The 21,494-nt window shown below is 58.1% G+C and overlaps 1 protein-coding gene across 1 annotated transcript in view; it reads right to left on the bottom strand.

The window, feature by feature from the left end:
• Nucleotides 1–21,494, bottom strand: part of HMCN2 (hemicentin 2) — an 82,341-nt gene that overhangs the window by 6,633 nt on the left and 54,214 nt on the right. The window contains exons 57-90 of the mRNA XM_025205017.1: nt 21,049–21,236; nt 20,677–20,773; nt 20,331–20,492; nt 19,654–19,767; nt 18,587–18,789; nt 18,422–18,503; nt 17,769–17,900; nt 16,815–16,958; nt 16,457–16,616; nt 16,115–16,239; nt 15,726–15,909; nt 15,322–15,419; nt 14,290–14,568; nt 13,822–14,012; nt 13,651–13,732; nt 13,200–13,333; nt 12,841–12,982; nt 12,147–12,294; nt 11,622–11,749; nt 11,151–11,307; nt 10,739–10,860; nt 10,083–10,247; nt 9,849–9,956; nt 9,421–9,555; nt 8,683–8,820; nt 7,696–7,886; nt 6,950–7,163; nt 6,066–6,200; nt 5,554–5,744; nt 4,653–4,734; nt 3,611–3,880; nt 2,002–2,151; nt 1,189–1,326; nt 64–185 (exon numbers count right to left, since the gene is read on the bottom strand). Of these exons, the coding sequence (XP_025060802.1) occupies nt 64–185; nt 1,189–1,326; nt 2,002–2,151; nt 3,611–3,880; nt 4,653–4,734; nt 5,554–5,744; nt 6,066–6,200; nt 6,950–7,163; nt 7,696–7,886; nt 8,683–8,820; nt 9,421–9,555; nt 9,849–9,956; nt 10,083–10,247; nt 10,739–10,860; nt 11,151–11,307; nt 11,622–11,749; nt 12,147–12,294; nt 12,841–12,982; nt 13,200–13,333; nt 13,651–13,732; nt 13,822–14,012; nt 14,290–14,568; nt 15,322–15,419; nt 15,726–15,909; nt 16,115–16,239; nt 16,457–16,616; nt 16,815–16,958; nt 17,769–17,900; nt 18,422–18,503; nt 18,587–18,789; nt 19,654–19,767; nt 20,331–20,492; nt 20,677–20,773; nt 21,049–21,236 (5,111 nt within the window). The remainder of the gene's footprint in view (nt 1–63; nt 186–1,188; nt 1,327–2,001; nt 2,152–3,610; nt 3,881–4,652; nt 4,735–5,553; nt 5,745–6,065; nt 6,201–6,949; nt 7,164–7,695; nt 7,887–8,682; nt 8,821–9,420; nt 9,556–9,848; nt 9,957–10,082; nt 10,248–10,738; nt 10,861–11,150; nt 11,308–11,621; nt 11,750–12,146; nt 12,295–12,840; nt 12,983–13,199; nt 13,334–13,650; nt 13,733–13,821; nt 14,013–14,289; nt 14,569–15,321; nt 15,420–15,725; nt 15,910–16,114; nt 16,240–16,456; nt 16,617–16,814; nt 16,959–17,768; nt 17,901–18,421; nt 18,504–18,586; nt 18,790–19,653; nt 19,768–20,330; nt 20,493–20,676; nt 20,774–21,048; nt 21,237–21,494) is intronic.

The raw sequence follows: 21,494 nt of genomic DNA, 5'->3' as shown, positions 1-21,494 counted from the left end.
GGAGCCGGCGCCAGAGCAGAGCAGCAGCGGGGCTGCCAGTCCCCACCAGGACCCAATACCGACCTGCAGCAGCACGGCTGCCCTAGCGATGCTCTCAGGCACAAACCCATTGACCACAACATCGAGCAGCAGCTCCCTGCCTGCCTCCAGGCCCCGGGCGATGTGCGTGATGCGCAGGAGTTCCCCTGCAGCGAAAGGTGGCAGCAATGAGGGCTCAACCCAGCCCCAGGCTTTGCTTGTGCAGCAGACATAGGGCTGAGCACCGCAGGCTGCCAAGTGCCCAGGGGGCCAGCAGCAATCTCAGGGCTTGATCCCACACACTCAAACACAGGCTAGGGAATTGCCCCTCAAGATATGAATGCCCTCATGCCACCTAGCACTACACAGGGCACAGCTCCCCCAGCACCGGGGCTGCACAATGTGCTGGACACCAGCATCCTTAGTCAAGTAAAACCAAATGCAGCCACTTTGCCTGGCTGGGACCCACATCAATGGCTCCTTGAGGGTCCAGCAAACCCAGCACCCTGCATAGAAGTCAATGGGAAGTGTCAGCTGACAGGACCAAACTCCCCATGTCACAGGGTTTTGATGCCAAGCCAATGCCCCGAATGAGACACGGGTCACTCAGGACGGGAGGCAGCCAAAGCCCGCAGGGGACTCCTCATGCACTGTGGTGGGGAGGGCTAGCACACAACAGCCCCAGGGCCCAGGGATGCTGCTGTGGCGCCTGGCTGTGCTGTGACCATTTGACAACCACCACCAGTTCCTGAGCTGCCCCCAGCCATACCCTGCTTGGCAAGGCACTGGCTATAGCACTGGACCAGGATGCAGGGGACAGAGCTCTGCCCCTATCCTGCCTTGGGCAGGGCACTGCACCCCTCTATGCTGGGACATGGGGCTGAGGACAGTGACCTCCAGCAGAAAATGGGAGATGAGATGGAAAGCACGAGGCTTTGACTGCTGTGATCTGAGCTCCCTGGCTGAGACAGAAGCAGTACAGGGATCCCTGGCCTGAGCTGGCAATGCCTAGTTGTACGGTAGGGATGGCTGGGAGAACAGCCCTGGTGAACAGCTTGACCGGTGTTACCCAGCCTCAAGGCAGCCTCTTTACCAGTAAAGCACCCCTGGGGACTGCTACTTCCCTCCCTGGGGTCTCATTCAAGGTACCTCAAGGATGTTCCCCTTTACCTGTAGCAAATTCCATCTGCGACTCCTGCTTGAAGATGCCTCTGGTCAGTGCGAAGCCATTCACTGTGCTGCCACTCTGATGCGCAAAGGACCAGTAGATGGGAGCGATGACAGCGACCAAGACCCTCATCAGTGGCCCTGGGGGTAAGGCAGGGAGAGTCAGGTCTGGGGCAGTTGCAGGCTGCTAACCCAGGGCTGGAGGGATAGTAGCAGGGTCTGCTTCTTAGAGATGCAAATTCGCACAGCACCTGTCCTGAGGCAAGAGGCCTCTCTGCACTGGGCCCTTCCCCTTCCCCCTGCCCCGGTCAGTCAGAGCCCAGAGCCTTTCCCTGCGCCTCGACTGGAAAGAGCTTCCTCCTTCCCTGCTCCTGAGAAAGGCCCCACTGGGGCACTTTACCAACAAATGCCTGGGTGCATAATCCATATTCAGCTAACAAAGGTCCTACGCACTTAACCAGCATGCAAAGAGTGAAAGGCTGTTTCAACTTGAGACAAAACCTGGGCCTACTGTCGTGTTATGCAGCTAGGCAAATTATGCACACTTCCTTGCAGAATTATTTCCTTGCATAATTAGAGCGCCAGCTGGTTTCTAAGATGCTGCCCTGCCCGGCCTTCAGACTAACAGGGCTACCCACCCCCTTCAACACATATAAGTGGAGTACCCTGTGCTGTCAATGCACTGCTCAGCGGGCACATCTGCCTGCGGTTGACAATTATGTTGAATTGCTGGCCATTCAATTTGCATGTAGGAAACACCAGAGGGTACCTTCTGCCCATGCATACCATACCCTTGGTGACATTGTCCCCACGTACCAACCGCTGGCGGGATATTCCGGATGCTGCTGCGTACGGTGGTGATGCCCGAGCGGAGCTCCTCTGTCACACTGCTGTTCAGAGAGGCGATGCCAAATTCCTTGTTGTTAATGATGCCGATCAGACTGCCCCGGACCTGGAGGGGCTCTCCTGCAGGGGAGGGATGGGGAATGAGTCACAAGACTGACACAGCCTCCTGGACACTGTAGGACATGAGCAGGTGGGACAAAGGGCTACCAAGTGGGCATGAAGCTGGGAGGGATGGATTCCTATCCCCATCCCCCACTGCTCCAGGGCCTCACAAGTTCCCATCCAGGGAAAACTCCCTTTCTAGAGGCATCAGGGACCTGGGTCTGCTCAGAAGCACCATGCATAGGATCAATTCAGGCTCACTGCACAGTGTGCCAAACCCTGGCCCAGACTTGCCACTGCTGAAACAGGGGGGAGTCATTTTTTTGGGTAGCTTCTTCACTCCGTGTCACTCCACCATTGCCCCACAAGTGGCCACACATGCATTCACATTTGCATGCATGCACCCAAGCACAACTACATGCATTCAAGCAGCAGGCAAAGCCACATGCCCAGGCTCACCCAGAGCCTCATTCATGCTGCAGGCAATCTGCTCTTCCTGCTGTGCACAAGCTCAGCTCTGGCCTGTGCTCCCGTGTTGTTGGTTCATCCTGCCAAGGGTCTGGCAGACTAGAAACCCAGTGCCAGAGCCCCTATTACTGCTAACTCAAGGAGACATGCTGGGCACTCCAGCGCACTTCCTCTGGTTAACAGCCTGCCTGGCAGCTGGCTCTGCAATCTGTTCGCAGAGGAAAAGCAGAAGAGGATGTGCCTTTGCCTGTGGAGGCATGAATCAGAGACTGGGAGATCTGGAAAACGTCAGTGGAAAAGTACAGCCTGTGGCAGGCTGCACCTTGAAGGCAGTTGCCATCTCTGGTACAAAGGTCTCGAAGAAAGTAAAAGAGCCCCTCAGCTCCACTCCATGGCCACTCATCCAGAAAAGGAGAAGACTAATGGGAGAGGCAATGGCAGATAAAATATCAGCCTCACCTCCCAGAGCCAGTCCACACCCCCGGGCAAGAGGAGCCTTTGGAGCAGTTTCACAGGGAAATAGGTCTCAGTCAGCACGGGCTAGCTCAGCATTGCAGGTGCTACAATAGGGGCAGCTGAGCAAAGCAGAGGCTGATAGGAGCAAGCAGGACGTCTGCTGTCACACCAGACAGGGGACCTAGGCAAAAGGCAGGTGCCACAGCAGCTCCGCTCAGCCGTGTGCCTCAGGCACACCCCGATGGGGTGGTGGAAGCAGGACTTAGCACCACATAGGCAGGGGAGGAGGGAGCAATCAGGCAGGCGGTGCAGCCATGTCTTTGCAAGGGAAGGTGGGAAATTCCCAGACTCGAATGCATTCAGCAGCAGCCACTGCTGCGTTCAGGCAACCAGCCTCCATGGACCGCGGCTGTGGTTTAAGAAACAGTGAATTCACACAACAGATGCAGGTCTGGGTCACTGGCCACCACGGGCCACAGATCTGTTCAGCCACAGAGGGCAGGAGGACCGCCACCTTAGCCAGCACTGCAAGCGCAGGCCCTGGGGCACGTACCTTGCACAGTTAGGACAGCCTGGGCGATGGAGGTTCCCAGGAGGTTGCGAGCAACACACTCGTACTGCCCCGCATCAGCCTCCTCCACGGCACTGAGCAGCAGCGTGGAGTTGGGCAGGACCTGGACGCGGTGGTTCTCCAGCAAGGGCTCCCCATCCCGGGTCCACTCCACCATAGGGGTTGGCTCCCCCGCCGCCTGGCAGTGCAGCAGCACCCTCTCGCCCACGCTCGCCACCGCATCCTGGGGTTCGGCACTGAACACGGGGAGGCCTAGAGCAGAAGACACCAGGTCACAGCAGCCCCCAGCAGGTGGCAATGACCACATGCTCCCAGTGGGGGTGAGGCCACAATGGCACTTCTGTGATTCAGCTGCAGACAGCCCCAAAATGCAGGGTTATCTGGACTGGGGGGGTTGGGCAGATCCACCCCTAATCCATTTTTGGGAGCTTTTCATTAGACACCGGGGTCCCCCCCAGGCAGACCCGGACACAGGCATGGGCAAACTGGGTGGCTATCCAGGGCCTGGACAGAAAGGGGGCCTGAAAATTTTTTAAAAATTACAGTTGCAAAAAAAAGTTTTATTATTGTGCATATACAGGACTGGCAATGTTATCAATTGAGAACAAACTAAAGGCATCGATACCACAGATGTAATAAGGACTTTTGCAACAAAAACATCATTATCTCTGGCAAAGTGGGGCCCCAATACTAAAAGTTTGCCTGGGGCCACCAGGACTCTAGGTACGGCACTGCCCCCAGGATCTAACTTTGATTCACCCGGAGCTCATACCTATTCCCAATGGATGTTTGATCCTGGTGGCCAGGGGGATTTCAAAGATGCTGCCCTTCTCCCCAGCTGATGGCTGTGGAGCAGCACAACATCACTGGCCCTTTTCCTTGCTGACAACAAGCTGACCATTTCCCCCACAAAGAGACACTGCCCACATGAGGCTGGCTCGATACATGCTGGGTGGGAAAGCATTTAGCATGAGAGTAAAATCCCAGCCCTGCCCCAGGAGAGGCAAAGCAGGCAGGCACTCACTCTGCAGGGCGAGGGTAACCACCTTCTCCACGGCGCCCACTTCGTTCTCCGCCACGCATGTGTAGTGCCCCGCATCATCGCTCTGGGGTGGGCAAGCAGGGGAAAAGCAAGTGCATTAATATAGCTGTCTACACCCTGCCCAAAACAGGCCGTACCGGTGACTCCCCACCTTTTTAGATACACAACAGTGACCAGCGTGGTCCTGACATACAACACTCCTTCCAGCCAAGATGGAGCATATCTAGGTGGGATCTAGAGAGTTTAGATTATGGATGGTACGGGATGGTTTGGATAGAGATGCTCCTGCCGCAGACAGGGAGCTGGACTAGATGTGACCTCTGAAGGGTCCCTCCAGCCTGACATCTCTATTATTCTCTATGATTTGATGAGCTGTGGTTTCCCTCCAGGCTGTCCCTTGAGTTAGAAAAGCAATGTGCCATCTTTATCTTTGCCACAAGCCCCTTGGCATAGAGAAGGGGGATGCTCCAAGCAGGGATACAGGGTCATGAATTCCTTTCACCTCTATCAGGACACCCAGCAGCAAAGGGAACATCAGCCCCTAGGAAACAGAGGTCCGAACCCCTGCTGAAGGAATCAGTGACAGCCAGGAGGTAAGAGACTCAGTCGCATGTTAATTCGTGGGTGCAGAGAGCTGAGACTCCTGCCTGCCTTCCTGGCCAACTGAGATCTCTGCAGCTCAGGCTAAGCCTGCTTGCTGCAATCGTATGGTCTCCTCAGCTATGTAGGATGATGCGGGATTGCTCTGATGCTGTCTCCAGGCAAGTCCAACCACCGGGGCAGAGGGAAGGATCTTACTATCCCCCTTCTCTCGCAGATCCCCATCCTCCTGCCCAAGCTCTTATCTCCATCACCAAAGCGCTGAGCCTGGGCTGCCACTCACCACCGTCCCAGAGATGGCCAGGGAGCCGTTCTGGAGCTGCCGCAGGTGATGGCTGCCCTGCACGGGGATCCCGTTCTTGTCCCAGTGGATGACAGGGGCAGGGTCGCCATAGGCTTCGCAGTCCAGGAGGGCGTTGGCCCCCAGGGGCTCCACCTGGTAGGCACTGACCTCCCCTTGCAGGACAGGAGCCTCTGGGGAAGGAGAAGGGGTTAGAGGCTACCAGTTTGTCCAGGCTACAAGCAGGGCTGTGATGAGCATGGCCAGCCAGAGCCGAGGGTGGCTGCAAGGAAACCAAGAGCACCAAAGGTCCAGGAGCAAAGCTCCTTATCTGAGTGCCCAAGGCCTGGCACAGCTTGGGCTGCACCTTCCCACCTACCAGGACCTGCACTAAAAGGAAGGCAAACTGGGATGACCCACGTCCCGCCTGCCACACAGGCCTAGCCAGAGGCCTGCCTGGCACCGCCTGCTTGCTCCTGGGATGGCTGAGGGACACTTCTCCCTGCCTGAAGCACCTTTCACGTAGACAAAACCGATGGCCTTGATGCTGCCAGCGCTGTTCTCGGCAGTGCAGATGTAGGTGCCACTGTCCTCCTTGGTGACACTGTCTCTCTGCAAGGTGCTCCGGCCACTCCGCTCTGAGATGCCACCTGCCAAGGCAAAGCCACACAGCTGGGCTTAGGAAGGTGCTCATGGAGCTGGGCCACCTGCCGTCACACCCATCTCGGCCACTGGGCCCCGAGAGGTAATGAAGGGGGAGCAGGAGCCCCAGCTGACACCCCAAGTCCTGCCCTCCCTTCTGCTGTCCAGGGAGGCAGGCCAGGATCCCGCCTTCGTCATGCTGGACCCCGCCATGTCACAGCAGCGCTGCCAGATTAAAGGATTCCCTGCGTCTTCCAGAGCGTTTCCTAGTGGCAGCTCTGTGCAGCCGAGTGGGACATAGCAGGTCTGCCCCAGCCCTCCCCCAGGGTCCTGCCCCCGGACTAAGCAAACCACTGACATCCCAGTGACACGGGGAAACTGAGGCACGGAGAAGTGTCATGCACCCAAGAATCAGTGTCACCACCAGGGACAGAACCCAGGAGTCCTTCCCCCAGCCCTGCAGGGCAGCACAGAGCCAGGCACAGCCATCTTAATCTCACAGCTCAGAGAATCATAGAAAATTAGGGTTGGAAGGGACTGCAGGAGTTCACCTCTAGTCCAACCCCCTGCTCAAAGCAGGACCAGCCCCAACTACATCATCCCAGCCAGGGCTTTGTCTAGCCAGGTCAAAAACCTCCAAGGATGGCGAATCCACCACCTCATCTGCTCTCCTCTCCCCCTGCACTCATCCTCTGGCTTCTTCCATGCCCTGGCTTCCCTGCCCCAGCCCGTCTATGCCCCTGTGCCCCCCACGCACTCGTGACAGGCTGGTTGTACATGGTCCAGGTGATGCGGGGCATCGGGTTCCCCTTAGCGCCACAGACAAGCTCCAGTCCCTCGCCCGTGCTCAGTGACAGGTCCCCCGGCAGCTCGGTGAAGGCGGGGGGCACGAGGACAGTCAGGCGGAGCTGGCGGGCAGCTCTCCCGGCTGCGTTTTCTGCAGTGCAGGTGTATGTCCCGGCATCCCCGGCCTGTGGGGTGAAAAGGTCCAAGGAGCAAATGAGGGGGCAGCCTGTGGGTAGACTCTGTGCCCCACAGGCTGATGGCCTGGAGGGGACAGCTCTCCTGCCAGTTGCTACCCCTATGTCAGGGGGCACAACAGAGCCATGCCCTGCTGAGCTGCCCCTCTCTTGGCTGTTGGGTAGAGATGGATGAGCTCAGTGCTTGGTATCAAAGATTTAAGGTCCCCTGGGTAGGCCCTGCTCTGTGAATGCCCCAATACATCCCTCCGGCCCCGACCTGCCCCGCAGGGTGCCCACGAGGGCTTAGCTAATCCTGAATCCATCAGCTGCTGCTCCTACAAGCTGCCAGTGCTAAGCAACCCCAGGCTCTCTCCTCTGCCACCTGCGGTTCTCCCAGGCTCAGCCAGTGCATAAGGGTCAGCAAGGCCCCATCTCCAGCCATTAGCTCTCACCACCCACCGCAGCTCAGAGCCCCGCAGACAGATGCACACCAGGGATGTAAAGCAGATCAAGCCCCGGTCGCACGACATCGGAGGCTCACCTGGGCATCCTTGACGATCAACTCCCCCGACTGCAGGAAGGTGAACTTCCCATTGTCCCCTCGCACCACGGCCCCGTCTTTTGACCAGGTGATCCTGGGCTCGGGGATCCCCCGCGCGGCACAGGGCAGGAGGACTTGCAAGCCTTCAGGGACAGACAGCTCCGCTGGGCCAGCCTCAACCACTGGGGGCACTAGGGTGGGAAAGAAGGAGCCAGACCTCGGTTGGTCACAGGTCCACCCCCCCACCCCCTCCACCCACAACACTGACCTTCCCAGCTTGGTTATGGGGGCTCAGCTAGGGGCAGCAGAAACAAACCACGAGCCTGACATGACCCAGACCCCTCTGACTGAGCGAGAAGGCAGGAGCTGCCAACTGCCCCCATGGTAAAATGCAGGTGCTGATCCCTGCTCCATTGCAGCTCTGCCGCACTGCCGGCTGCCTCTTGACCTCTCCAGCATCCTCCCCCACAGTCCCAGCACTGCCATGGCTCCAATACCCATCTGCCCTGCCCTGAACACTGGCAACTGCAGCATCTGGAGGAGATTTGGGCTTGCACCAAAATGTCAGGCCCAAACCCTTTCTGACTTGGCACCTGGATGCCAGCTCTAGATTGCCGGTGCGGACCTTCCTACAACCAAACCCAGAACTGAACAGCCTGGAGGTAAAAGTTTGGGACCAGATCCCAAACTTGGCAGCTGGCATCATTTTGTCCCGAAGCCCAGCAGCCAGGTGGACAGCAGCACCGGGCCAGTCTGCCAGCTCCTCTGCACACCTCCAACCACATGTGTTTCTCTGTGCAGCATTTGTAGGGGAAGACAGCCACGACCAAGTTCTCAGACTTGGGAAGCAGCAGCTTGGCAAGGTAGCGGCCACAACCCCTGCCCCTCCCTTCAGCTTGGGAGTATTGTGCCCTGGATGCCCTAAGGAGAGCGATGGGCTTAGCTTGCTGTTGGCTCCTAGAGTCACCAGTTGGATTGCTCCCCTACCTTGCACGATCAGCCGGGTCTTCCCCAGTGCTGTGCCCGAGGGGTTCTGTGCCATGCACAGGTAATTCCCAGCATCCTCCACAGTGGCACGTAGCAAATGGAGGTGCCCATTGGGGAGCACCCTGAAACCAGCTCCTGCTGGGAGGAAACAAAAGGGCTCAGAGGCAGAAAGAAATCAAAAGCAAAGGCAGAAAAGTCAAACCACTGCTGCCCAAGAGCTTTACCCACTGGCAAAGGGGCTGCAGGCCAGGGCTACTTCACCCAGGGGTGAAATGCAGTCTCTTCTGGGAAGGCTACCTCCCCCAGAAACTGCCTCCCCCAGAAACTGCCTCTCCCAGAAACTGCTTTCACAGCAGTTAGCGCGGGGGAGGCAGGACGTCACAACTCAAGGTGGATTATGGCCACAATGCCAGGGTTAAAAGCACCTTCACTCTTTCAATGTGTGGCCAAGGGAGATTTCATGACCGTGCACCACTGTGAGTGTCAGCAGCCTTAAATGAGGGTGTCACAGCAAGAGACCAGGCCACAAAGGGGTCATCCCGGAGACAGGAGTCACCCAGGACCAGGACAAGCTGAGGGGCTTTGGAAAGGCTGCAGGGAGTTTATATCACTCAATTTGCTGCCACACCCATCAGTGCCCTTAGCATGTGCGCTGATCTCTGGGAGCATGCTTAGTCCCTCCCGGGGCGTTGCAGCATTGGGCAGCTACAGCAAAGCCCTCCCAAGGCCCTAGCTCACCTGCAGGGATGTTGATCCCTTCCTTCTGCCACGTGATCACTGGGCGAGGCAGCCCGGATGCCTCGCAGGGCAAGACCACACCAGAATTGAGCACCACCTGCATCAGGCGGGGCAGGGGCTTTACCACTGGGGGCTCTGCAACCAAAAGAGACACTTGCAGCCAGTTCCTTCTCCCCTTGGCTATGGCAAGACACCAGGGGCATCACCCGCATAGAGCATGGCCTGGCTCCTGCCACGGCTTCCACAGCCCCACTGGGCAGTTCCCCGGCTACTGCTAAAGAACAAGCCAGCTTATACTCCTGCCCTGAAGTCACCCCGGAAGATGGGGTGCTCTACTGCAGGCCAGGAGCCAGGGCTCCTCCATCATCCATGTCTCTCTGGGGTGGTGCCCTCCCCCTCCTCCCCCAGCCCACCATGCCCCTAGGTACCTTGCACCGCAAGCAGGAGGTGCTTGTGTGCCATGCCAGCAGCATTTCTTGCCGTGCAGGTATAGCGCCCAGCATGAACGGGCATTGCCTGGTTGATCTCCAAAGCCCCTGGGAACACAGGAACAGCCGGTCACCAAAGGGGCAGCAGGGGACAGAGTGACTGGCTCCTTAGGTAGGGACCATGCTGCCCTCCCTCTCCACAGGCACATGCATGTGCCCAGGCATCCACGTTACCCGTGGGCAAGATGCGGTAGCTGCTGCCTCGGTTTCCCAGCTGGGCCCCATCTTTGCTCCAGGACACAGCCGGTGCCGGCACCCCAGTGGTGTAGCAGGTCAGAATGGCCGGGGACATCTTGATGGCCGTGAAGTCTGTCCGGTCATCGGCGATCGTGGGAGGGACTGAAAGCGACAGGTGCAGGCCAAGCTGAGCACGGATGTGCCATGAAAAGCAACATGGGACCGGCCCCCTCTGCACTGATTTGCATCCCCCAGGCAGGCGTCCTGGATTACACAGCGCCTCCATTATGCCCTGATGTCACTGTCAAGGTTGGGGCTTCAGGGAGAGGAGGGGCTGGAGCATGATCCCAGGGTGATGGGAGGGATGGGAAAGCCCCCCAGGGAGGCTGACTGCCAGAGCTGACCCTGGGGGGTGCAGGGCCTGGTCCAAATCAGCCTGTGTGGGGCCCCCTTAACACTGCACAGGGCTGTGGTACCCCTGTGAAAGCGGAGCTGAGCTGAGCCACCAGCTCCTGGCAGGCCCCATGGGAAGGGCTGTGGCCACTCCACACGGCTCCATGGGCCCCCCCCAAAGCGCAGGGCCCGGGGCAATCGCCCCGATTCACCGTACCCTAGGGATGGCCCTGCCGAATGCGTTCCCCAGAGCTACTCACCCTGCACAGAGATGCTGAAGAGCCTGCGATCCTCTCCCACCAGGTTCGTCACGACACACTCAAACTGCGCCGTGTCCCGGAGGCTGGGGCTGGTGATCAGCAGAGACCCCGAGGACAGCAACCTGGGACAGATGGCGGGAGAGGAGGGGGAGTCACTGGCAGAGCTCGACCCTGAACTGCAGAGATTGGCCTGGGGCTTGACCTGCCCCAAATACAAAGCCAACAGAGCTAGGGACCTGCTCTGCGGTGCAAGGGAGCCAGGCTATGATGGCAGAAGGATGACATCAGGTGCACAAAATAGCGGCAGAACCACCATGGGGAGTAGACTGCCTTTGCAAAGGAAATGAACACAGCACCAGGCTTTCCCCGCCTGCCCCCATCTACCCAGCCCATGGCCGGGGCAGCCCGGTACCTGTAGGGGCTCTGAGGAAGGTTCAAGTTCAAAGGCTGGCCATTCCTCCTCCAGGTCACTTGGGGCTCGGGGAATCCAGTAGCTTCACAGGCAAGGGAGGCTTGGCGGTGAGCTGTGAGCGTGAGGTTGGAGGGCCCCGGAGCAATGGCAGGAGGGACTGCAGGGAAGCAGAGACGGGTGCCATAGATTCAGCCACCCAGCGCAGGCCACGGGATTGACGGGACGGGAGTTTGAGGGAACATCTCTCAAAAAATGGGAGCGAACTCAGGCCAGCCCAGCCCAGCCCAGCAGCACACAGAGTAGGGGCAATGTAACCCACTGTGAGCAAATGTGAGGGAAGCCAGGAGGTACGGGAACAAGAGTAGCTGTTCCCCAGAGCAGGATGCAACTGATGTCAGTGCGCCTGGCTGCATTTGAACCCAGCAGGCTGGGCCGTGGGGGTCATGCTGTGTTCCCCAGCCCTCCACTTACCCAAGACTTTGAAGTCCAGGCCCCGTCGGTCGGACCCAGAAGGGCTGGACGCTACACAGAGATAATAACCCGAGTCCCAGGCTTGAACTGGGTCTATTCTTAGGGAGCCATCTGGCAGGATTTCCAACCTGAGAAGAGGGAGGGAGAGCCCCGTCAGGGCACCGGGCGACTGAATGCTTCACTGACCGACCGCGGCAGATTTAAACCCGAGAAGAGGGGCAAGGAAGGCACTTGGCCCTGAAGCAGACACTGTAATGTGGGTCTCCTTTGGAGCTCTCTGCCTCACAGAGATGAGTCGGAGCCCAGGAGCCAGGGGCTGCTCACAACACAGCCACGGACCGTGGGGGATGCCCCTCAGCACCCCTCGCTGGGAAACAGGGGTGAGGCTAGGCTCCATCCCCAACCATTTACAAGGGGCCTGGCAACTCAAACAGCTGAACTGCAAGGCAGCTGCTGTGTTACAAAGCAGAGGGCAAGTGGCTGCCTTCACGCAGCAGGTTCAAATGGGGGCAGTAGTTCTCGCACCTCGGGTTGCCATCCGGGGGCAGGAGCAGGCCGTCCTTCCTCCACGTGACCTGGGGCCGGGGCCACCCCTCCGCCTGGCAGGGCAGCACAGCTGACCGGTTGTCAGACACATTGACCGTCAAAGGACCTGGCTTTATCACAGGGGGGACTGCAACATCATCGCGGGGTAGGACAGAAAGGAAGAGCAAGAGGAGTTAGCACAAGGTGATGAGGTGGGCTCTCACGATGATGCCCAAGAGCAGGCCCTGGGCACCCTCTTTCCAGGGTGAGCATCGAGTGCATGTGTGTTCCCACTAGCTGGGTGCAACTTCCAGCATGGAGGGAAGGAAGAAGTGTGGATCCATAAAACAAAATGGGGAATATCTGAGGCACTGAACTCGACCCCTCCAGCCACCTTGGCAAGCTCTCGTAGCTGTACCCTAACCTGCCCAGCCCTACCACCCACTTGCCCCTTGGGGTTCCCACTCATAAACACAACCCCATAACATGGAGCATCCCACTGAGCTCAGAGAGGGGCACCACATAGTCTGAGGCTACGTCAGTACTGCCAACCCCCTGCACGTTAAGGAGATGCCAAGCCCAGCACTCACGCTCGCAGCCTGGAAAGGCAGCCCAGTTCCCTTGGCTCCTGTGAGCAGCAGTGACTGTCACCAGCTGTGAGCTGGAGCCCAGGCACTGCCGGTGCTCTGCTCACCGTGGATCTCCACCTGGAAGCGCAGGCTGGTTGTCCCCAGATGGTTGCTCGCGGTGCAGCTATATTCGCCCCCATCGGGCACTGCCACGGCCTCAATCTGGAGGAAGCGCCCTTCGGCCAGGAACTGCATGCGGGCATCCTCCTAGCAGCACCCAGAGATGCTCCATCAGTAGCACGCCAAGGGCTCTCGTTGGAATGGCTGCGATTACCCAGCCAGACGCTACCCACTGATGCTGGATGGGGACTGGGATGTCCTGGACATGTTGCCAAGACCCCAGCACCTTGCTCCAGGCCCCTCGATGCACAGAGCCCAATGTGGTCCATGCAACAGCAGGCTGACCTCCGCCACAGCCACGCACCTGGAGCAGGGATCCTTCTCGGTGCCACTCGATATGGGGAGGAGGGCTGGCATCTGCAGGGCATTCCAGGATGAGCTGCCCATTAGCCAGAGCTGTCAGGGAGCGCATCTCGCCCACAAAGGGAGGTGGTGCTGCTGGAACAGGCCAAGGGGTCAAGACTGGGCTGAAAGCAAATCCTGTCCAGGAGGAACTTGGAGCACCAGGAAGCAGGTGCCCCCCATGGCCTGGGCATCCCCGTATGTCAGCCAGGAAGTGCCACAGCCCTCCACCACTGTTCTGGGCATGGGGCAGCCAGCAGGGTAAGCCAAACTGCCTGGTGCCACTAGACATGCATGGAGCTCTGCTGGGCATCCAAGCCCCTTCTGCCAGGGGTAAGAGGGCATTTGCAAGAGCAGCCTAGCTCCACGGCTGCCCCCTGCCACAGCTACGGGCCTGTACCCATTCTCAGTACCTTGGATCTTGACCCTGAAGCTCCTGCTGTCCTCGCCTGCGGGACTCACTGCTAGGCAGGTGTACAAGCCAGCATCATCCGCCTGAGAAAGGCCAGGAGAGAGGGGAAGCTAAGTTGAAAACCAAGGCAGGGAAGGAGGGAGATGCAAGGAAGAAGACGAGCAGCCCCAACCTGCACGCTGTCTACACGGAGGGCACTCCCGTTCCCAGGCACAAAGCCGGACCTCGCGAGGGGCTGACCATCTTTCTCCCAGGTGAGGCTGGGCATCGGGACCCCGGCCGCCGCGCATGGCAATTCTAATGGGTCGCCCACAGCGGCGGTCACTTCGGTGGGCTGGGCCAAATCCTGGATCCGCGGAGGCTCTGTAAGGCACACGAGGGCTGGTGACATGCCCAGTCCTCTGCAGAAGAGTCTGGGATGGCGGGCATCTGCCATGAGAAATGCCTCAGGGAAGAGTTGTGCCATCATGTTCATCCTTGTGGCTATCCCCAGCCACACCTGGCTCCCCCTCATGCCCGCACCGACCAGAGCAGCCTCTTCACCATCCCCTTCCTCCAGCCCATTCACCCAAATCAGCCATGCCAAGGGCCCTCAGCCCCACCCTCTCCCTGTTTCCCCGGGGAAAGCCAGAGCACGCACCCATGACAGAGAGGTGGAAGTGTCTACTGGCCTCGCCGACCTCGTTCACGGCAACGCACGAGTACACGCCTGAGTCCTCTGGCTGTACCGCCTCCAGGGACAGCTGTGTGCCCTGGCTGCTGGAGACCAGGTTGCTTTGCAAGCTCAAGGGCTCGCCATCCTTCAGCCAGGACAGGGTGGGGAATGGCGAGCCCCTGGCTTCGCAGGGGAAGGTCACTGCCGTGCCCTGGATTGCCGTCAGGTCCTCGTTGCTCTCCGAGGGCTCCAGGACTGGTGGAACTGGGGGGGACCAGAAGCAACCAAGGTCTGTTCCTGGGGATGGGGAAAGCTTTGCCCTGTGTCTGCACAAACATGGGATCTCCTCCCAGATGAGCTGCCTGCTGCCCACTACTGCCTTGTGTCTGCAGGCTGGAAAGTCCAGTAGGACGGGCCCAGCCACAGCAGACTGGTCTCTGGATCCGGGGCAGCGTCCAAGGGCTCTCTAGCTTATGCGGTGGATGGTCTGGCCAGGGGCCTGCATCTGAATGGCCTGCTTTTGGGCAGCACATTGCCCTGCACAGGGGACCGACAGTCCCCATATAACCACCAGCGCACCATCCCTGGCAGGCCACTGGCAGCCTGTCCTGGGTCTGCTCCTGCCACACACCCTCCCTCTCCTATGCCCTCTGAATAGGAGCAGACAGGGCCCTGCTGCTCCATCCAGCTTTCCTGTCATGGTGCAGCCAGAGAGAAGTCAGGCTGGAAGGGACCTTCATTGTCCAGGTGATGGCGGGTCCCCCACATGAAGCATTTCCCCTCCCTCAGCCAAGACCCCACCTTCCCTATCCTCTGATCTGCAGCCAACCTGCTCCTCCCTCCCCACATCTCTCTTCCACCTCCTGCCCTTTCTTCCATGCAACCCCTCTCTCCTCCACTTCCCCAGTCCCCCTCCACCCTCTTTCTGGCTGACAAACCACTCCCGTGTTGTTTTCCTCCATCTTGGCCCCTTCCCAGCTCTGCTCTCCCCAGTTGCAGGGTCAGGTCCCTTCATACCCTGTATCTGCAGGATGAAGCTCTGCTCGGCCACCCCCGCCGGGCTGGAGGCAACGCAGGTGTAGATTCCCCCATCCGAGACCTGCACCTGGGAGACCCTGTCCCCACACAGGGAGGCTGGGATCAATTCACAACACAGCCCCAGGCCTGGCAAAGCCACTCCCATGCAACACGGCAGGCAATGGCTTCTGCCAAGCACCACAACCCAGCTGGGCTTAGTGCTGGGTGCTCAGCACCTCTGCAGATTAGGCCCCTGGGAGTTTACAACTCCACCAACTCTGGAATAGGGCAGTGAGAGCCAGGCAGGCAACTGGCATGAAGCTAAGCTGGGGGAAAACTTCTTATAGAGACCCAAGAAGCTGAGCTATGCCTGCAGAAGGTGCCTTGGGCCTCTGCATTCTCACCTGAGGGCTCGCCCTGCGGACAGCAGGCTCACCCGGTGGGACAGCGGGAGGGGCAGGCCATCCTTCAGCCAGCTGATCTGCAAGGGAGGGGAGCCCCTGGCCGGGCACTCCATGGTAACCAGCCCCAGGGGGATGCTGCTCAGGACCGTGGAGTCATTGGTGCCTCTCTCGATGGAAGGGGGCACTGGGGGGAGGAAGGAGACATCTTTCATGTGGATACATGGACCTCCCCTCTCCAGCCCCTGAGCCCCCAGCTGGGAGGTAGCAGAGGGAACGAGGGTCCTGGGCAGGGGTGGGGGCTCCTGCCACAAAGCCAGAAGCTGGGATTTCATGGCCTGATGCACACACGTTCCTTCCCCCTACCAGCACCACGGGGATGCATCACTCACCCAGGACAGTCAGTGTGTGCAGTTTGGTGTCCTCGCCAGCACTGCTCTGAGCCAGGCAGGTGTATGCCCCTGAGTCAGAGGCCTGCAAGCCCTCCAGGAGCAGGGAGCTCCCATCAGGAGACAGCCTGTACACAGGCAGATGGGAGGCTCAGAGAGTTGGGGTATCCCCCCTGCCACACCCACACAAAGGCAGTCAACCTGGGCTTCTCTGCATCTAATGCACAAGCCCCCTAAAGCTAAAAGAGCCTCAGCAGCAGGCTTCAGCCTGGCTGGAGCTGGGCACTGGAGTGGCACATGCATCAGTGCCCAGACTGGCCCTACCTGCCCCATCACTGGGCCTACCACAGGCGAGGGGCATCATGCAGCTCCAGCGGTTTCCCATCCTTCAGCCACGTGATCTCTGGCTCTGGCTGTCCCTTCGCCTCACAGTCCAGTCTCACCCCTCGGCCCTCCGGGACGCTGTGCTCGCTGGGGACACCTGCCCCCAGGATTCTTGGTGCCACTACATGGAGCAAAGAATGTGACTGGAGAGGTGCAAACTTACCAGCTCTCTTTGCAACCCCCCGCATGCTGAGGAAGCCAAGACCACTGACCCCACACTGCCCTGATGCCTACGGAGCAACCCATGCATCTACTGACCCCACACTGCCCTGATGCCTACGGAGCCTCCCATGCATCTCCCCGGCCCTGCCAGACCAACCTTGCACGGACACAATGAAATCTTTGCGCGCCTCCGCATCCAGGCTCTGCGCCAGGCAGGTGTAACGGCCCTCGTGGAACAGCTGCAGGGAGCTGATCTGGAGCTGTCCCCCTCGGGACACCACACCCCACTCAGCGCTGCTCTCTGAAGGGGGAAGACGACCCCATCAGGCCTTGAACTCAAAGCACTGCCCCTGGGGAATAAATCGCCCAGTCCAGAAGCATCCAGAAGAGCCAGTAGGACTGAGGAAAACCCTAGCAAGGCCGGGGCAAACCCAAGCGGGGCCAGGTCTCTTGGTGCCTGCATTCATATTATACAGGGCATGTCTACACATGCATTTAAGCACACCTAAATTTAATGTGCATTAGCTTAATGCATATTAAGAGGCTTTAGGCAGGCTTCTACATGTGCAGGCATTAAAGTGCATTAACGTTGCGTGTGGACTGACTTGGGACTAAAATTACTCCCAAGTCAGTCCACATACACAGCATTAATGCACTTTAACACGTCTACACGTGTATTCATGTGCTTTAACTATTTGCACCTAAAGTCAATACCTGCATTTGTAGGTATCAAATTTAGGTGCAAATAGCCTATAGTCACCATTTCCAATAAGCATTAGCTTAGGTTAATGTGCATTAAAGCATCACATGTAGATGTGCCCACAGGGACTTTTATCTTTCTGAGACCCATGTCCTGCCACAGACCTCAGAGCACTTCACAGGAAGAACTCGCCCACTATGAGTCTGGAAACTACAACATCCCCAGTTTGGAAATGGGGAACTGAGGCATGGTGTGGTTCAAAGACTGGCTCAAGGTTAGAGCAGGAGCTGATGCCGGAGCTGGGAAGCACAGGTGCCACCCCCTGCCCTTGAGAAGACCTTGCTGCACGCACTGTGTTTAAGACCCATCCTTCCCACCATGCCCACCAGAGCAGAGGCACTGCTCCCATACCAAGCGGGGACCCGTCCTTCAGCCAGGTGATGGCCGGAGGGGGCATGCCGACTGCATTGCAGGTGAGGATGAGGAGGTTCCCTGCAGCACCATCAATGGTCTCCTGCTGTGGGTTCTTGATGCTTGGGGGAACTGGGAGCAAAACAGAAAGCCCAGGGAGTCGATACTGTGGGGGCTGCTGGTCACCAGGCACCGCTGCGGTGTGCCAGGCTCCCGTTCACACAGCACAAGCACTAACAGCTCACATACAGAAACACACATAGGGCCCCCTTGGCTGTACACCCCAAGCTGGGATAATTGCATGGGTGGGGAATCTGAGGCACAGCAGTGGAGGTGACTGGTCCAGTGCCACATACAGCAACAGAGCCAGGAATCCACCCATCAGTACAGAGCTTAGGTGGACAATGTCCAACGCTTTCCCTATCCTTCCCCTTGCTGACAAGCTCTGAGGACAAGTTAACTCCCTCTGCTTGGGCTGGAGGGACTAGACACAGGCCTGATGCACGATGCAGCTCCTGTCCTGTTGGCCACCCCAGATCTGCTGCTTGACCTCCATCCCAACCTGCCTGCCCTTTGTGGCCCCAGTGCCAGCTCTCAGCCAGGACGGGAGGGAGCAGGTCATTTCTGTTCACACCCTCTCTCTGAGGCCTTACCTTGGACGGCAAGCACAAAGGCCTGCTCTGCCTCTCCAGCCACGTTGGTGGCCTTGCAGCTGTAGAGCCCTTTATCCGACACCTGGGGGAGGAGGCAGTGGTTGGCATCTTGCACACGGAGCCCAACCGAGAGGAAAGGGCTCCCTATGCACGGCCCAGCCTTACCTGGGCATTCTCTATCTCCAGCCTTTGCCCCTTCTGCAGGGTCCGAGCACCATTCCCAAGGCCCAGCTGGTGCCTGTTCTTGTACCAGGTGACCACAGGCTCCGGCTGAGCATCCGTCTCGCATTGCAGAACTGCAGTCTCTCCAACACGCACCACCACGACATCCTGCAGGCCTTCGGGGGGCTGCCTGATGGTGGGAGGCACTTGGAAAGGGACACACAGACAAGAGGAGCTGGTACTGCTGGCAAGTGAGGAACGATGTTTCCTACAGAAGGAATCAGCCTTTCCATGGGGTCAGTCAGAGCTCCCTGGGAGTTATCCACACCCACAGAAAATGCAGATACCAAACCCTCCATGGAAACACACGTGTCCATGAATAAAACCTTCTCCGTCACCTGCATGAGCTCTTCCAGTGTATAAAGCATGCAAACAAAAGCCATGGTGGGAGGAGAAACACAGAGCCAGTTTCCAGAAGGCTTCCAGGTGCATCCACCCATGTGCAAGTTGTGCACTTATCCCATTGCAGGCTGGTGCAAGCAGGGACACCAACACAGGCCCTGTGACATTCTTCTCCATAGGAATATGTCAAAGACACATGGAGCATCACTTGTAGAGCATAGTGCTGAAACAGGTATGCGAGCACTAAGGTCACCTCCCAAAGGACCCTGCTTCTACACTAGCAACTAGGTGTAGCTCTTTGTGTACAGCCTCAGTAATTAGAAAATACCCCATCAAGCTGATCCCATGACTTCCTATAGCTTTGATCTCCACCTTCCCAGAACCTGGAAACACCATTGGTACTGACTCATGAACAGAGACATTTCTCTCCCAGAGGAGCACCAACACCGAGACTGCTACTGGCCCACCCCACCTTGTACCATGAGCCGACGAGTCTCCAAGGAGGCAGGCTGGAGACTGAAGATCCATACCTGACACTGGGGACTCTGGTTTCTAAACTGTAGGTTTGGCTCTTCTGGTCTGACCAGAGACTGGAAAGCTAAGGAGAAGAGGTTGGCTGATGGTGCACCAGGCAGCCAGGATCCAGAAGCTGGGAACGCTTCGCTTACCATGAACGCTGAGAAGGAACAGCTTCTCGTCTCTGCCAGCAGCATTCAGTGCCACGCACGTGTACTCCCCCGCGCTGGTCACCTGGGCTCGGGGGATCTGTAGGATCTGAGAGCCTGGAAAAAGGGAAGGCTAGCAGAGAGGGGCTCATTGACTGCCTCTTCCTGTCACTAGGTCCTGAGGTTTGTGTTTGGCCACATCCACCCAGCAGCCCATTCTCCACGCAGCACTCGACTAGTAATAAAAATTTCCTTTATGATCCCAGTGCCTGATCCATTCAGCTGCTTGTTGCAGCACTCAAGGGGGGATCCCAGCGACAGAGCCCTTGCAGGCCAGAGCCCAGAGGCCGCCTACAAATAAGTGTCTAAGGAAGCGGCTGTACACTTATTCTTCTAAGCGTACAGTGATAGGAGAACCTCCTCCACTGCTGGTCGTTATAGGTCTCTCTCCACTTGGTGAGTTTGGGGCTGAGATGCTCAAAGGAGCCTTAGGGATTCAGACACTCCTTGGAAAATCCTGGCCTGAAGCTCTTCACATGCTGCATCAGATAGCAGGGCAGTTAAATATGTTAAGAAACGCAGCCTCCCCCTAAGCAGCAGCAGCCTGCCTGCCCTGCCCTGTTGGGAAGGGCTTTGCCTTACGAACCAGTCTGGGCTCTCACCTGCCCAGCTTTACACACCTGGGATGATGGAGACCTCCTTGCTGGGCAGCAGGGCATGACCGTCCTTGTACCAGGTGATCTCAGGGGCAGGATGCGACTGGACGTCACAAATGAGGGAGACGCTGCTATCGATGATAGTGCTGATGCTTTCTGGATTGGCTCCCGCTATCCTTGGTGGAACTGAGCCCCCCAAGACCAAAGGGAAAATGTAACAGAGTATTTAAAATGTCCCTCCCTGCATATCAAGGCAAGGATGAACCAATGGCTATAAACAACTTCACTGGGTGCGGCGAGAGATTTGATGGCTGCATGGATTAATTATTGGAGGACTGGTAGGGCTGACGGGTCCATGCTAACTACTCACCTTGAACCACGAGAGCAAAGAGCTTCTCTGCAGAGCCTGCCTGATTCTTTGCCACACACATGTAGTTGCCAGCGTCTTTCACCTGTGCCGCAGCCACCTGCCAAGGAAAAGCAGAGAGCCCCACTAAGTCAGCTTGCCGGACAATGCAGGATAGTCACCATGCTCGTGGTTGGAGCCTGAAGGAAGCCCAGACATGGGCCAACACACTCAACTGGGCTGTTGTCCACTATCCCTTACAATGGCAGCAAGCAACATCAGAGCAGTCCCTCCCTCTCACTTGTGAGAGAAGTGGTTTTGGTAGGGAAGGGAAGGGGCCTGGACTCCTCTCATGGTGGCTATTTTCTGGTACCACCCTCTCAGCATGCAGCTCACCTGAAGGAGCTGGCCGTCTTCCAGGATGTGGTGCCGTGGCCCAGCATGGAGGGCAAGGTTGTTCTGGAACCAGGACACGGTGGGTGATGGGTTCCCACTGGCCTCACACTTCAGGTGAGCTGTGCTGTTAGCAAGTGCTGTCACCTCTTCCACCAGCTCCTCTGTGGTCCCCTGGATAACGGGCGGAGCTGGGGCAGAGGGGACAAGCAGAACCAGTCAGTCGTGAAATGCTCCGCTCTCAGCCCCACCATCAGATCTTCCTCCCCATGGGAGGAAGGAGCTGTTAGTCTCAATCAAGTGCAGCCAGCGACATCCCTCCATGCCCACATACTCCCTTATTGCTCAGCCTTAACCCACCTCGCTCCTCACCATGAGCACACTGCAGATATGCCATCTCCCTTGGGTATTGGCAGTGACAGCAAGGCACCCCCTGCTCTATTGCAGAG

Source organism: Alligator sinensis, unplaced genomic scaffold (assembly GCF_000455745.1).
Source record: "Alligator sinensis unplaced genomic scaffold, ASM45574v1 scaffold388_2, whole genome shotgun sequence".
In the NCBI taxonomy this organism is placed as follows: domain Eukaryota; kingdom Metazoa; phylum Chordata; order Crocodylia; family Alligatoridae; genus Alligator; species Alligator sinensis.
The sequence above is the reverse complement of the archived record's forward strand: the minus strand, read 5'-3'. Positions and strand labels throughout refer to the sequence as shown.